The 16,546-nt window shown below is 41.2% G+C and overlaps 1 protein-coding gene across 1 annotated transcript in view; it reads right to left on the bottom strand.

Annotated features, from left to right (window-relative positions):
* The window catches only part of ESPL1 (extra spindle pole bodies like 1, separase), a 2,570,648-nt gene that overhangs the window by 326,585 nt on the left and 2,227,517 nt on the right, over nt 1-16,546 (bottom strand). The window contains exon 28 of the mRNA XM_044083892.1: nt 7,074-7,189. Within this exon, the coding sequence (XP_043939827.1) occupies nt 7,074-7,189 (116 nt within the window). The remainder of the gene's footprint in view (nt 1-7,073; nt 7,190-16,546) is intronic.

Here is a 16,546-nt window from a genome sequence, read left to right as displayed (position 1 = left end):
GGAGAGCGCGAGCTGGAAATACTGCCGTGTCAGTTCTGAGGGTTCAGAACCGAACCCACTGTCAAGGATTGGTGAAGATGAACAACATAGATGGAACGCTATGGTCAGACATAACTTCTTTTTTCTCATCCATAGATCTTTGCACTTAAATATACACAAGAATGAAATATGTTTTATGTGGATGGGGAGTCTGTTCCACAGCAGCGGTATCCTATGTGAGATATAGCCTTCTCTCCTGTTGTAGTATTAGAATCTCAAGCAATGTTGAGACACCAGCTTATAGAAATCTTCCCTGAACAGCATGTGTGAACAATCTTTTATGTGAATGCCAGTGACTGAAAGCATGTATAAAAATCTGGATGGAAATACAATGCCTGGCTAAAAGAGCATCAGCCAAGTTAAAATAGTGTTCATGAATAATTCCTCTCTTTATCAAGGCATAATTATTAATATAAATATTTATATTGAAAATAATTCCTCTAATAATCAAATGTCAGACAACAGATGCAAACTAACTATAAGGCTTCGCAGTGTTTTTTTTTAGAATTTTTAGCTCAGCTACTTGTTAGGAAAAAAATAGAATGGAAAGGTCACAGCAGCCTGAAACAAGGGTCACACACTGATGTATTGTAACAGCAGGAATGGCTCTTCTATTAGAAGTTGTATAAAACATGTATTAATCAGTACTTTTCTATTTCTATTAAAACATTCCTAAACTATATGTGGAAAGAATGCAAGTAATGTAAAATACATGATTTGTAAAATGTACATATATGCCATAAACATCAAGGAATCAGGAAATGTAAATTATTCTATTTCATACATAGAATGAATGACAGCAGCAGATGATGTGCCTTGCATATACATGCTGTAAAGCTGCAGCTTTTATATTGTACTACCTTATAAGTTGCAAACTTTCATTAATTCTGAATTATTCAACAGTAGCAATAATGTAAACTGCAGCTGTAACAATAATAAATACTCTTTCTCATTAGAAATGTTATAAGACAAGTAAGCAGAAGCAAGAAATGTGTACTTGTATACCAAAAAAATAAACTTGTTGTATAGCAATTCTACAGAAATAGTCTGCTATAATAGCACTTTTAAAATTACTTGCAATAGTTGCATGACCAACTTAGGACACAATGTATATCTAAAGAGGCAGGACTGCATTTGTCAAGAACTGTAGAAAAGTTCTGTACTCACTGATGCATGAAGATGTTTAAATTCCTAGAGAGAGCATCTGCGATCCCTTTTAACTTGCTGATGTGTAGTAAATTCATCTGTAATGGGTCAGAGGATGCCTTGCATGCATGCCAGAGACAGGTCACCTCTTAGCAGTCTGTAGGACACAGAGTGCAGTAACAGGGCTTTGAGATGGTCCATACAGGAAATGTTGTTTAGGTCTTGTATCGTTTCAGTAAGGTATCTGTATGGGAATTCCAGTTGTTGCAGGTGTCAGGACAGATACATGCCAAAAAGGGGACTCTGTTCAATGACTGGCCTAATGAGAGCTGAGTAAAGGGGGAGAATGACATCCCTAGCTCTAGATACACTTCTTTTGTTTACAAGCTTGGCAATATAGAAGGACTTTCTTACAATTGACACATTAGTTAAAACTTACATCACTGCCCATACAAGTTCCTAAATCCTAAGCTGAGTTATCTCTTAAGGATAATGTGGTAGTTCACGGAGGTAGATTACTTCCTAAAGGATACAGTTATGCATTTTTTTAGCATTTAGTGTCAGTCGATGATTGCTACCAGTTATTCATTTGAGACAATCCTTCCAGCAGGGTGGCAAAAACTTTTGTGGATTCAGCGACTGCTCCTAGCTTGCAGTCAACTTCAAACTTAGTCAGCCATGTGAAAAAGGAGAGGTCCCAGCATAATACCCTGGGGAACTCAACTGGTCTTACTGTGGAAGTAACTTCTCCTATTTTGATTATATGCAGCCTATCTGTGAACCAGATGGCAATCCAGCATGTGACAAAGGGGCTCATTTCCAGTGTATTTAGCTTTTCCACTATGCTCAAATAGGTTCATAGGTAGGTACTAGGCTATTGGCCCTAGGGCCTATATAAGCCTAGCCAAAGGTACCCTGGCTTTCGCCACCCAAGAAAATCATTTTCCTGTGCCACTGTTGAGCAGAGCCACAGAAGTGATCCCCGGGGTGAATTTCCTAGCTCCCATCCAATCATCAAGAATTTTCTTGAACAGTGCTAATGAGGAGCTTTGTTTGATATAGATAGGTAGTTTGTTCCAGAGTATGGGAAGTCTCTGGGACAGGAATCTATCCCTCCAGCATGTTCTGTTTATTGTAGTGATGAGGTTTAGGTCCCTAGAGCGTGTAGCTCGTAGGGATTGGGGAATATGTGCTAAAAAGTGTGGCCAGACTGAGTTATGTGGTGTGTGCTGTTTTGCCTTAATCCAATGCTTTGGTGACCTTTTCAAAAAAAAAAAAAAAAAAAAAAAAAACATCAGGTTGAGTAAGCATGTCCTGGCCTTGACAAATACAAACCAAGATGGATCCATTGTTTGGAGGATCCTTTGGCCTGACTGATTAATTCCATGATGAGTCTTTCCATGGCTTTTCAATATAAAGTTGGTCAGACTTATGGGTCTGTGGAAGGTCCTCTCTTATGCAGGGGAATGACTGTAGTTGTTCTCCATTCACTTGGTACGAAAACCTGTATGGAGGCTGAGCTTGAACAGTGTTGTGAGGATTTTTGGCTAAATTGTGCTTCATGCTATTTAAGATGCTTCCAATGAAATTGTCAGGACACATTGATGCAGTATTCTTAGCTTTTGATGGCACTCTTAGGACTTGGTTTTGTGCAATAGCGGGAAGTGAGTCAGTCTCAAGTATATCTTAAGGAAAATAATAAATACCATTGATTACTTATTTGTATTACATGCCAATGGTAGCAGTTTAAATACTACTTTTATTTGGGAATCCAATTTTTAAATTATTGTTATACTGGAATTAAAATACTTCAAGATATAAAACTTGTTATGCAAAAAAAATATACATTAGCATTAGTTAATTTCAGAGAGAAACTGGGCCAGATCAGGCTTAACCAAGGTAGCTAAGTTCTGTATCTTGCAACAAAAATGTAGGGAATAATCCTCTTACTCAAATTTCTTTGTAGCAAACTAAACTGCCATCTGATGTTGTCAATTTTCATTCTGTCCCAGACTGATGGGTTTAGATCAGAGACATCGGATCTGACTTGGTCACTTGTAAAAGCTCTTGGCAATCCAAAATTCTTGAGCTTCTCCCTTACCTATACTGCATCATCCCCATTACCTCAGATCTTGTTTGCTGCCGTTAGGTGAAAGACATGGTTATTTCACTCTCTAGCGTTAAACAATAGGTAAGTGCAATTTTTTGTAGCTTTTTGCTTTCTAAAATCAATTTAACCATCTTCTATCCTTTCTACACTTGTACTAGTGTACTCTAGATACTAGCGTTAGTATCTCCCTTGCCCTCTACATTTTAACGTAGCCTTACTACCTTTTGTAGGCAGTCCATTTCCCTTTTTTCCATCTTTCTAAAAACTTCATATATCTAATTTTAAGGTTTTTTTTCTACCTTACGTTTGTTTTGCTTAAACTTTCTGTAGCTTTTTACAGTCCTTCCGGTCTGTTATTTCTCCTGTCATGACTGGAAAAAAAAAAAAAAAAAAAAAAACTCCAGCTGAGTTTAAAGAAGTGTAAGAAATGCAGCCAAAAGATTATTCCTTTGTCTGACGCCTACACACTCTACGTCTGTCTAGGCCCCCCCTTCACTTACAAGAAAGTTGTGCAATATTACTATGCCTTTAACTCAACTGGTTTGGTAGAGTACAAAAATAAATTAACTTCTACCATCCTCCTTTGGTGATGCTATTTCTGGAGAATTGTCTAAAATGTTATTGAAATCATCTCTGAGCTCTCTCAGTTTCATGGAGGACCTCAGAGATAGTTTCCAAAAGGTTATCCTCGGATCCAACACGAATTATCCAAGTAGAAGAAAATTAAGTTGTCTAATCCAAGGTCTTTGAAAACACAGCTCTGAAGACCTCCGATCCTCCCACTTTTTGGGCACTCTACAGGACAAGGCTCTCCCTCATCTGTTGACCTTGTCCTGTCAAGGGTATCTTCTTTTCTGTACAGACCTGACTCTCCTCCTCCACGCAGTTCTCTCGCTCTTCTAGAAGTCTCACAGGAGATGATCTGGAGAGGGTAGTGAGACAAATGTTTTCGGTGCAGTCTCCCAGTGGTTATTTCAGCTCCCACCCCCCCCCTTTGGGTCAGGAAGCCTTTGCATTCAAGGCTCCACCTTTGACTATTCTTTCTCTGTGGGTTAGGAGCCCTTGGATCAGAGTCATCCAGGACAGTGTTCTTCGGGTCCGAAGATCGCTGTATCCTCGGACCAAACGTTTGCTCTGAGCTCCTCCTCTATTGGATTCAGAAAACTCTCAGAGCAGTTTCTACCCCATCACTTCGGGGGCTTCGGAGCAGTCTTTGCAACCTGGAGCTTCAGCAAGGGTTAGTTCAGCTCCGACTTCTGCCTCGGGGCTGCTTTCCTAAGAGCAGGGTCAGACCAGAGATCAGAAAGCATGCCTTTCAGACCCGGGTTCCTATCCTTCTCAGGGAAGGTCGGCTTTTAAGACCTTGGAGAGAGCCCTGTCAGCTTCCATGACATAGACTGGTCCTATTCACTTGGGTTCCATATCCTCTGCTCTGCATCAGGAGTCTCTGCTTAACCTCCCCCACAGGGGAAGCTGATATTGAAACCTCAGGACACCCAATTCGGTATTGCTACTTATTCCGATACCTCCCCAGATTATCCCACTGAAGAGGTTCCTTGGAAGAGGACATGTAGAAACATCCAGATTCCCCTGAATCTGACACAGATTTTGAGGAGGGCGAAGGATCCCCAACAGTCATCTCCTGCAGATGTCTTGTTCGGAGACATCCTTGAAATCCTAAAACAGAGAGACTGGTGGAAGCCCATCAATCCTTCATCAGAGGGATCTATCTCCTTAAGACTTTTGGTACCGGCCCATCTATGCCCTGGGTGATTCCGCCTGCCAAAGAGCTCCTAGATTTGGTCTCACAGCAGGCATGAAAGCAGCCTGACTCCACTGAGCCCATACCAAAGAAGCCTGACAAGATTATGCCTCCTCCAGAAAACAGACAGTTCTGGTCCAAAGGCTCTCTGTTGATGCCATGGTTGTAGTGGCGGCCAGCAGGAAGGAACTATCTGACAAAAGTTCCTCGCTGTTCACCCTCCCAAGAAGTCGTGGACCATGGACAGATTTGGGAAGCGTGTCTATGCTTCAGGAACCTTCGCTTTGAGGTCCCTGAACTACCTGGCACATTTCACCAGACTGCAAAGCGATCAGATAAAAGAACTCTTGGATACCCTTGCAGGAACAGTGTCTGAGGAGGTGAAGGATTCAGTCACCTCATAGCTGGCAATCCTTCAGTTGATATCAAACTTGTCCATGAGGTTGATTTATAGAGTTCTCTTGATGAAGTCCCTGATTCATTTGGTACAAAAGCACTTGGCTGATTTTATTGAAGTATTTTCATTAAAGTGTTGTACCCACTTGAGCTTTGGTTATTATTTGTGGTGCCACTTAGCTGGTATTCATAACAATGCAGTTGAAGTTGAAATTGCATTGAACACAAGTTCAAATACATTAGGTTACAGCTCTCATGAAGGTGGAATGAGGGCTACATCTGATTTGTGAAGCTCTTCCTGGAATGCTTTTCCTGGTTATGAGATCTTGGCACTTGAAAGACAATTCACCATTACACTATTGTTGTCCAGCCTTGTGAATGATGAATCTGTATATGCCTAACCACAGAGACACCCATCACCAAGACATTTTACTAGTATACTGATTTGGAATAACAAACTTGAAGTGGTTTGGATCTGGGCGACTCACTGCAATAGGTGTGCATGGAATTTTCATTAAGACCTAGCTTTTTTACTGCAAGAAGCTTTAGTAAATATTTTTTTACAAACTCAGCATAAGACATTTTAATGTGATTATGTTTTGATTGCGGTGGTGTGTACTGAACATAAAAAATCATGGCTTTTGGTTAGAGAGAAGCCTCCAGGTTAAATATCTGCACCTCTCACACACAGAGCTAGTATGACTATCAGTTCTTTAACTTTGAGCACAGGGCAGTTTCTACACTGTGTGAAGATACCCAGGGCTAAGAGGTTGATAATAGAAGAGAAACAGGCTTGATGACCTACTAATTTTGTCCAGTGATATATAGAAGTTAGTTGAGAAGCAAACAAGATAAACTATATGTAAACAGATGAGTCAAATTATGGAGGAATGTAACTAAAGTTAATTTATGGAGGGATACACAGGACAACAGAATACATCTGATGTAACCAACTGAGGTAGCTTATGGAAGAATATGCAAACTGCACTATTATAGTACGAGTAAGAGGCAGAGTAGATTATAATTATGGAGAAGGCAAGGCTGGCATCACTCCATGCAAATGAAGGGCATTTATTGGTGAAGATAGCAACTGTTAAGGGGAGAGCAGTGAAGGGCATCTATGAGCTGCTATTAGGATTAGCTTATTGCATGTCTACAAGCAGCTGTGGGCTTTTGCATGTTCCACTAGTAACAGCTGACTAAATAAAATTTGGGAGCAGATGGAGATAATGGCATAGAGTTAAGTAATCACTCGTATCTGCACAGGACAAATTGCGAACCCACTACTTGTAGTACAACGTGCAACTAGAAAAAACAGACAAGCTCGGTTCAGGGAACACCTTAGCTGAGATTTATCAATGTCTTTGGCTATTATTCATTTCTAATTACTCAACTATCCAGTTGCAGAATGAACATGAAGCACAATTTTGCAATTAACTATTAAAGCAGCCACAAATGAAATAAGGGTTTAGAGAAAAAATATTACTATAAAAGTACTTAAAATGACTGCAACATAAAGCCCACCTGAAAGACTAAATGCAGAAATGCTGATAAATAGTGTGTGTCCCCCTTAAAGTTGTGGAAAATTTAGCTGTTCTTTTAATCTCCTTAAATACTAACCTCTTAAACCAGTCCCTGAAATGCTCTTCTGTCCAAGGCAGGTTGGCTTGAGGATTTAATACATAAAATGTTCTGCTGGGATCCACACCATTTGTCAGCACAGATCTTGACTGGAACTGGAAAACAAATCATTTACCTTAACTGTGAATCACAGATACTATAGCATGATAGGAAAAGCATGGCACTGTAAACTGAAGTCTTTAAGCTGAATGTTTTTTAAAAAGTATTCATATGTAAACACTTAGTAATTCATCATTTATTGCTACAAAAAGTCAGTTTCCCATTTGCATCAGCCAAAGATCAATCTCCCCTCAGTCACTTTTCTGCTGGCTTCAACAAGCTGTACTTATCCTTTTCCAAACATTTCTAATGATAAAATGCTTTAATTGGTCAAGATGAGCCCTCACCCACCGTGCAGTGATGAGCATGTAAGCTAACCACATAAAAAATATAATTACTAAGAGTACTAGACTTTGTTTCCTCCAAGTCTTTATCATGAATTACATTTGGATGATTGACTAATCTGCCATGTTTAATACAGTTTCTGAAAGCAGATGAGATACCTAACAATAGGTACCAAAATGGCTGACAGCCACTTGATGGCAAGCGCAGTTGTCAAAACAATTGTGAAGCCATGCCAGGTTAACAAACGGAATGTATTTTTCTCTCTTCCTCTAATACTTATCTGCCGTATATTGTATTCATGGTAGAAATGAAACTCTGTACATATGTCAAAGGACAGGGAACATCTGTGAAATGTGCCAAGTCTCCAGACATGCTGGCATTTCTTATTAATATTGCAAACAAGGTTAAAAGACCAGTGGAATGCAGTTGCATAATGACTTGTATTTAAAGACATTAAGTGGATTCAGGATTCAAAGAAAAATGATGTGATGCATTTCCATAAGCCTTGGTGATTGCCATGATGTATATGGGTTTATAGCCAGTTTCCCCAGCAACAAGATGATGATGTCAGACATTTGGGGTCCAGAGATAGGACATTTTATATAACTACGCATAGTGAAAGGAAAGGGAGTTAAAGAAGATGCTGTCTTGTTTGTGTTGAACCATAAGTGAATACTAGCTATTTACTTGGGATCAGGACACTCCTGTAGTAAGCTAGTCTGTGAACTTGTCTGGAACTTAGGATTTTCTGTATGCATCCTGTGTTTATTGCCTTTATCTCAGCTTGTACCAACCTACATATATAATTTATTCTAAGTGCATTATTTTATTTTTTTAATAAATATCATTTACTCACCTTTAAATTCATGGCTGGTTATCTTATTTATAAGAATATACAAGCACTGTTATTTATCTGGGAGATAACTATTATGTACACTATTGGCTTCCAGCTGTATTGCCATTCGATTATGAGACTGCTTATACCTACCACTAGTGAAACAGCTATTCATTTGTGTACTTAATATCTGGCTTGATTTTAGAGCAACTGGTGACTGAAGTCACTTAACTTTCTTTAAAGTGGTTGCAATACTTATAAAGCCAGAAAGAAGGCTGTTGGGAATTGGAGATTTCTGCCAACCTTTCTGGGAACGATGTGTGTGTGTGTGTGTGTGTGTGTGTGTGTGTGTGTGTGTGTGTGTGTGTGTGTGTGTGTGTGTGTGTGTGTGTGTGCTACTATGACCAAGGGGCACTGAAGACATTGTTTCACGGAGACAGTGGTGAGATAGGGGCCTGAGTGTTCCAGTCCAAAGACTCAGCTTTGTAAGTGACCCATATACAGTCAAATATGGGTGGGGAGGTTTGAAGTTTATACCCAAGACAGTAGTGTATATTCCCTTTGTGCTCCGGCAGTCAGGTTGTACTTTGTAAGCTTGCTACAAAACCAGGTGTGTGCATTTTCTTGGTATTTCTTCATCTTTTGAAGGAAAAGGTGCAACTCTTCTTTCACACTTGGTTGGCAGTGGTTAGATTCAAACTCTATAGGTGCCAGTCCAGTGTTGCTGCAGCATGCAGAGATGGTGGAATATTCTCCATATCTATATTCTGGTCAGATATTCGAATAGGGAACAAGAATGAGATAAAGGACATCTCCAAAAATAAACAGTGCTACAAAAACACAGGTGAATACAAGGGAAAAAATGCAATTTTAAGAGAATGGCTAGAAGCCCAGACCTAGTCAGTAAGATTTGCAAAGACCCATTTCACAAGAAAGAATCTGGAGAAAAAGGCAAGAGGATTTCAAGATGTCTTTTAAAAGCAGGTTGATTAGAATTCTCCCAGCACATGAAAAAGATCAGTAAAAAAGTAAATAAAAGCTAACAATTTATGTAAAATGAGTTTGCTTATTAAGCTACGACATTGGGAGAAAGAAAGAGAAAATCAACTAGAAAAGCAGAACTTTGGATAGATACAGCCTTGCAGCTGTTCATCAAAAAGCAGTTCAGGTTTCAGCTTTGCTATATGAAATGGCATCCAGTAACTTAGAGGGCAAAATAAAAAGAATGCATTCAAGAGGTGTATAAAGTAAGTGAGATGCTGCAGAAATTTATAAAGTCAAATGACAAAAGGCTGGAAAGAATAGCTGAAAATAAATGAAGCTGGAATTTGATGGAAGTGAAGACTTCTGCAAGTAGATGCATCCCCAGCAACTTTGGTACTTCAGTATTATAACAAGACAATAGTTTACTTGACTCATTTAACAGCAAGCCAGTTCACTTTTTCTTCAGACTAAAAAAAATCAGTTAACTGAGAGCACACAAGTTGTTTTTCACAGCTGGGAGGAAAACGGAGATAGGATAAGGACAGATATCTGTGCAAGATGGAATACAATTTTTGGTATTCTAACACAATTAATCCCAAGTTTAGAATAGGAAAAGTCTGTGGGTATCTGCAGGTATAAGCTACTTGGAGCACTTGCCCAAATACAGAGTGTAGCTCTCCTTTTTTGGAAAGTGTATATAATTTTGGGTTTGCTGAGAGTCAAAAGGAGATGGGGTTCATAGGATCATAGGAGGTTGCTAGGCTATTGACCTGGAGGTCATTTCAATCCTAGTCATTTCATCCCAATGTAATACCATAGATACTCTAATCAATACCCAGGATTGTATTTATTAGTGACTGCCCATTGTCCAGGAGGGTTGTGGGTGCTATCTCTGGTAACAATTTATGGTGCCTCATCCACTTGTCTGGGTTCCTCGAACAGCTGTCATAGAGGTGCTCTGCTTCACATGAATTGGCAGCCTATTCCAAAGACGGGGCAGTTGCTGGGTTGAATTTGTATTTAGATTTTTTGTTTCTCAAGTGTTTTTATTCAAGTGAGAAGCTTTGGAAATGTGACACTGGTTCAAAGAGAGATGAGCAGCAGTAAATCCATACAGGATTAGCCTGAAAAGCATTGATGTGCACACAAGTTGCAAGATGGAAATATATTCAATAGAACTGTCATAAAGAATGTGAAAGTAATATCTTTTTAGACAATTATATTATGAAATGTAAATGGTACTGAACATATATCCAAAAAGTAGTGAGTACTGGATTATACTGAGAACTGTAGGGTGTTCATAGTAATGTTACAGGGGTGCACTTGGATAGAAATAAACATGTGAATTTTGCAAAGATAGTATTTCAGAATGGATAGTTATCAACAGTATCGAGGGCAAAGGAAAAGGGTATGTTAAGACTGACTGCAAGATGGTCTTCAAGTGACAAAATAGGAAAAGACAGTAATGGTAGACATGATAATAAGGGGTTAGTGGCAGGGAACAAGAATTACACTGGCATATATTTATAATCCATCTAAAAATGAAAATTATTTACTTACCATAATGATAGCACTGCGTCATCCTCCTCAACTGATGGATCTTCAGATCCAATCAGATTCAGTATCGGCTGCTCTCAGACATTTGGAACCAAGGCTCAGGATCCTCCCCTCACCCATAATTCCCTCCATCACTGAAATACCTGTGATTGAGTTTGCCTGTCTACTACAGAAATATATTATACATATAAATATATGAGTGTGTGTAATAGAGAGAGAAAGAGAATCTTCAAAAAGTACAGTTACTTAAAATCTTACCATAGCAGTTTATGTCTTTCTTCACTGTTACAATATTCATAACCTGAGGGCTTCTCCTGCCAAGGATAGCCCAACGGTCGGCCAGTATACAAAAGCCTTTAGTATTTACAGGCTTTGTATATCACAAGTACTCTTCCCCCCACACAAAGCATAGGGTATAAAGGTGATGTACAGAACACTCGGAAATGAAAAATCCCCAGGAGGTACAGAATGTCCTTTGGGACAAGGAAGAATATGTGCATCCAAAAGGAAAAAAGAAGAGAAGCCCCCTTGGCCAGGGGACCAAGAACGAACAGGCAAGAATAGAGGGGGACAGGAGGGACGGTGTCAATATTGCAACAAAGAAAAGAAAATCTATTGTTATGGCAATATTTTACACAACTGTACTATGTCTTTCCACATCACTGCTCTAGTATATATAAATTAAGGGAGATTACAAAAGCTCATGAGGAAACATGTGAAGACTACAGCAAGGAAGAGTCCTCCAGAAAGCCATGAAGGATAGCCCTGAAAATAGCATCCAACTTGTAATTATTAGTGAAAGTATGAATAGAGAACCAAGTAGCAGCCTCAAGGTTGGAACTGGTATCCAGCCCCTTGAAAAAAGGACCAGAGGAGGCAACAGCCCTGGTAGAATGAGCCTTTATTGATGAGAAAAGACATTTACTATGAAAACAACAAAAAGAAATGACCTAAGAAATCCAGAGAGAGATAGTTTGTTTAGAAACAGTCAAACCCAAAGATCTGGGATGAAAAGAAACAAAAAGCTGCTCAGATCTGTGAATAACTTTAGTTGTATCCAAATATCATCTGACTTATCTTTGCAAATCTAAGGTGTGAAGAACCTCCTCATTGACAAACTGCAGAGAAGGGAAAAAAAAACAAGGCGACTGAATAGACTGATTAAGGGTCAACTCATTGACCACCATGGGCATAAAAGAAAGGTTAGTACAAAGAGATACCCTGTGTCTCTGTAGAAAACTAAGAAAAGAGAAACAGCCATAAAAGCCTGAAGTTCAAACATACTCTTTTAGCCGAAGTGAGAGCCAAAAGAACAGTCTTCTAGTACAATGCTGTGAGGATGCTGAAGAGGCAGGCTCAAAAGGAGCCAGAGTCAATTTTTGAAATACAAATCTGAGGTCCCAGGAAGGCAGAATAGGCTTCCTGGGAGGCCCGATATGAAGGACGGCTTTAAGAAATTGCTTGACTTCAAAGCTAGAGGTCAGAGGAGGAGTCAAGGGCAGACTAGCAGAAATTGCTGACAGATGAGCTTTAACTGAATATGCTAACACAGCATGGAGTAGATCACACAAATAAGAGAACCAGTGGAACCTCCACAGATCCTGATGGCGAGAGAAGAACCAGACAGAATCTTTTCCTTTTGGACAAATATGACTTCCTGGTGATAGGCTTCCTTGCCTCCTGCAGGACTCTAAGAACGTCCTCAGAAAAGAAGTGCCTAAAAGGGATCAAAACCCCATCACCCACAGTGTCAGTTGAAGAGTGAACAAATGAAGTTGGATAAGAGACCACTCAACTTGTATAAGAAGATCCACCTGGTGATGCAACTTGTGGTGATTGGCCCTGGCCAAGTGAGAAAGAAAGGGGAATCAATGTTGTCTGGGTCAAAAGGGAGTTACTAGCAAGACTTCGGGAGAGTCCTGCCTGAAACTGTGCAAGACTCGTGTGAACAGAGGAAGAGAAGGAAAGGCATACAGAAACATCTCTTTCCAAGGAAAAGACAGGGCTGCCACTATCCACGCCAGAAGACTAGGGACTCTAGAAAAGGAGACAAAGTTATCTATACAGAGGGGAGGCAAAAATATTTACTTGAGTAATACTGCACCAATGGACAATGTTCAAGGAACACACCAGTGTGAAGCATTCATTCATGATCTTGTGTGCTGAACCTCCTCAATGTGTCTGCCACTAGATTGTGCTCTAAGGGTATGTAAACAGCCTAAACAGTCACTTAATACTGGACATCTAGATCTCAGACAAAAGCCTGCAAAGATAGGACCTTGTACTCCCCTAGCCTGTTGGCATACCACATCACTGTGGTATTTTCTGGGAACATTTTTAGAGGCCCAGGATGAAAAGGGAATGAAAAGTCTGAAGAGCTAGAAGCAGAGCCCTCGCCTCCTTTATATTTATGTGGTCTGACCTCTGATGAAGAGGCCAGGGACCCTGAAGCTTGAGGGAACAAAAGGAGGTCCCCAAGCCCTGTTTGAGGTGCCTGTAAAGAGGTCTTGAGTTGGGAATGGAGCCTGGAAAGGGAGTCCAAGGCTGGGAGAAAGTTGATGAATCTACCACTGAAGCTCAAGCTTCAGATAAGGAAGGAAGGGGACCAGGAAGTCCAGGGGTGGAAATGTTGGAGCCACACTGACTTGAGGTGCCACTACAGCTTTCTCATGTGGAGCCTGGCCACAAGAAGCATGGGAATGGTGGAAGCCATGTAGCAGAGGACCCTGAGAAAGTCTGCGACTGAAGCCAAAGAGGAGAATGGAATAAGGCAGTAAGGGGGGACAGGGCCTTGGGGACATGCAGAGATACCAGCATGGGGATGGTCTGAAGCCAGCAACCAAGGAAAATATCATCCTGAGAAGGCATCAGAGCTGATTCTGAAAGTTTATGGTGAACCTCAGACTTTAACAAGGAAATAGTAAATTGGAGATCCTGAAGAAGAGCATTGGGGAAGAAACATGAATGAGCTTCCAGAAAGCAGTGGGAATACACTGCCTACTTACAAATCCTAACAGCCTTGTGACACAATCGGTAAGTGTGTTCCCTTTTGCTGGTTGATGTACCAAACCAACAATATATTGTTGGTTTGGATTGAGATAACACCCCTGGGGAAGGAGTCCTGAAAAGCCTTCACCACCAGGACTGCCCTTATCTCCAGGACAATGATATAAAGACTGGCCTCTGTAGGGGGCCATATGCCTTGGGCTGTCTTGTCCATGAAATGGCACCCTAACCACAACTGGCAAGAATCTGTGGTTACTGAGACTTGGGGAGATGGTAGAATGAATGGGTGACCTTTTGAGACTAGGAGGTAGTCCAACCACCACTCAACATTACATTTGCAAATGGCTGTGAAGCAGATAGGAAACTGCATCGGTTGAAGCCATACTGAACAGCAGACAGAGTCCACTGCAAGACCCTCCTCATGTAAAATATAGGAAATATGTTGATAGAGGCTCTCATTGACCTGAAGAGACATAATATGCACCTAGCCAGGGAGGTTTCATGGGACAGAATGTGTTGGTGCTTATTGCTGAAGGGTGAGACTCATCAATTCTGGCAATCTGGTTATTTGGAGGATGCTACCCAGATGGCCTTAATTAACTCTATTGGTCAGGGTGTAATTTTGATTTTGTCATATTGATTGTTATTCCCAGGTTGGAGCAAAGCTGTGAAAAAGTTGTTTCTGGCTTGAAATGGAAGAGTTTTGGAGGCAGCAGTAACAAGCTCGTCATCAACAGAGGGAACCCTTGCAATCTGAAGTGAGCTGCAACCACTGCCATGGACTTGAACACACAAGCCAATGGTGAGACCAAAGGGTAGGGCTCTGAAGTGGAAATAAGTGGCTCCTAGCTGAAACTGTAGGAACCTTCTGGAGTGCCTATCTTGATGTGACAGTATGCATCCTGAAGGTCTATAGAACACATCCAGTCATCCTTTAACAGTAGGAAGGACTGAACCCTGACCATGTGCAACTGTTTCACTTACTGGCTTAAGTGGCTGAGGTCCCGTGTAACTATTTCACTTACTGGTTTAAGTGGCTGAGGTCCCCATTCCTACTGGTACCAAAAAGAATCTTGAACAGATTCTGGATCCTTACTGGTCTGGTGGGGATTTCAAGATCACTCGTTTGCAGTAGTAGCTTTTATTTTGCCTCTTGTGCTACAGTCCTCCTTTGCAGGGGTCGGAAGGTCAGGAAGCCTTTTAATATGAGGAGAGGTGGTGAAAATTGAATGGAACTGTGTATTGTCTGCTTATGATTCTATGCACCCACAAATCTTGAGTGACGGCTCTCCAGGCCAATAGGTGCAGAGACAAGCACACCCCCCTCACCAGACTGTCTCTAGAGTGTAGCACTCAGGCAATCTTTTAAGAGCAATGAATGAATCCATCAGGAAAGGGGTCCTGAATCCCCTGACTCTGTGGACCACCTATGCTACAGGGGGGGGCACTGACCATTGTGAGTATTCTACCCACTTCTGGGGGGGGGGGGCTATCACTAGAAGAGCTGGGAGTGAATCCTTGAGATTTGTGAAACCACAGCTTCTTTCCCCCTTTCTGATTTCTGGAGAAAACCCGTTGGGGATAGAAAAGGTTATTCTTATGGCAGACAAGTTCTTGCCATCCTTCTCGCTTCTAGATAGTTTGTCATCTTCTAGACCAGTCACAGGGAAGCATTAATGAAAGACATTTTAAAATACTCCACAAAGTTACAGAAATGCGACCAGACATACCAGTGAATAGCTATGCCAGCGACCGCTGCTCTCAGTGCGCCATCAGCCACTCTGAAAGTAAGGTGCATGGACATGTTTGAAAGGGATTGGAGGCTAGCTAGTTGCATACTCACTGATTGTCTATTTTCCACAGATAACGACCCTGACAGGGACTTGAAGAGCTTCTTCAAGTCCCTGAAAGCATTTTACATGAGCCAAGTAGCTCTGTGCCCTCAGTGTGAAAGTAACTGCTTTCCACATCTGTCCAATGCTCTAGAGTCACTGTTAGGGGGATAGACAATAGAGCTATCCTCTGTGAGCTCTTTCTGGGTGGCCACTGCTACAACCATGGAATCCATGACAGAACCCTTGTTCCAGAACAACATATCGTTTGGAATTTTATTGGACTTACTGGGAACTAGCTCAACTACATCTAGTTTCTTCCAAGCCCACATTGGAACCAAATCCACCAGTTCTTAGGTGGGATGGATCACTCAAGCAGTAGACTGGCCAGCCCCAAAAGCCTCGAGAAACATGGATTCCTCCCCTTCTGTCTTAACTCTAGTATCTCACCAAAGGAGACGTCTTCAAAGGGGAGGGGGGTCGGGAGGACTCAGATGGCTGAAGTTCCAAGAGGAAGTGCTGGGTCCAAACGTTTCATAGTCAATCCTAACCTGCGGGCACCAGCAGTGATCCCCTCGAGATCAGAAGCAGCCAGACTTTCCCAGTCAGAGTTGAAGAAACCTAGTATTTTGAATCAGACACAGGCAATCCCTGGTGCACACACTGATTCACAGTCGCCAGAGTGGGGTGTGGTGGTGACAGCTCTCAAACCCCTGATAGTGGTCAGTGCCATAAAGACCCCCCAGCTAAATCTGGGTCCTCAGGCACTTCATCTTGTCCATGTCTGCTTTGGACAGGCTCATGGTTGACAGCATCGATCTTTAAGATGACCTCATGTAAGCAGGCCTAGAAAT

The sequence above is a fragment of the Protopterus annectens genome, chromosome 9.part0, assembly GCF_019279795.1.
Source record: "Protopterus annectens isolate FY-2018-M chromosome 9.part0, PAN1.0, whole genome shotgun sequence".
Taxonomy (NCBI): Eukaryota; Metazoa; Chordata; order Ceratodontiformes; family Protopteridae; genus Protopterus; species Protopterus annectens.
Note: the sequence above shows the minus strand (reverse complement) of the source record. Positions and strands in the feature narration are given on the sequence as shown.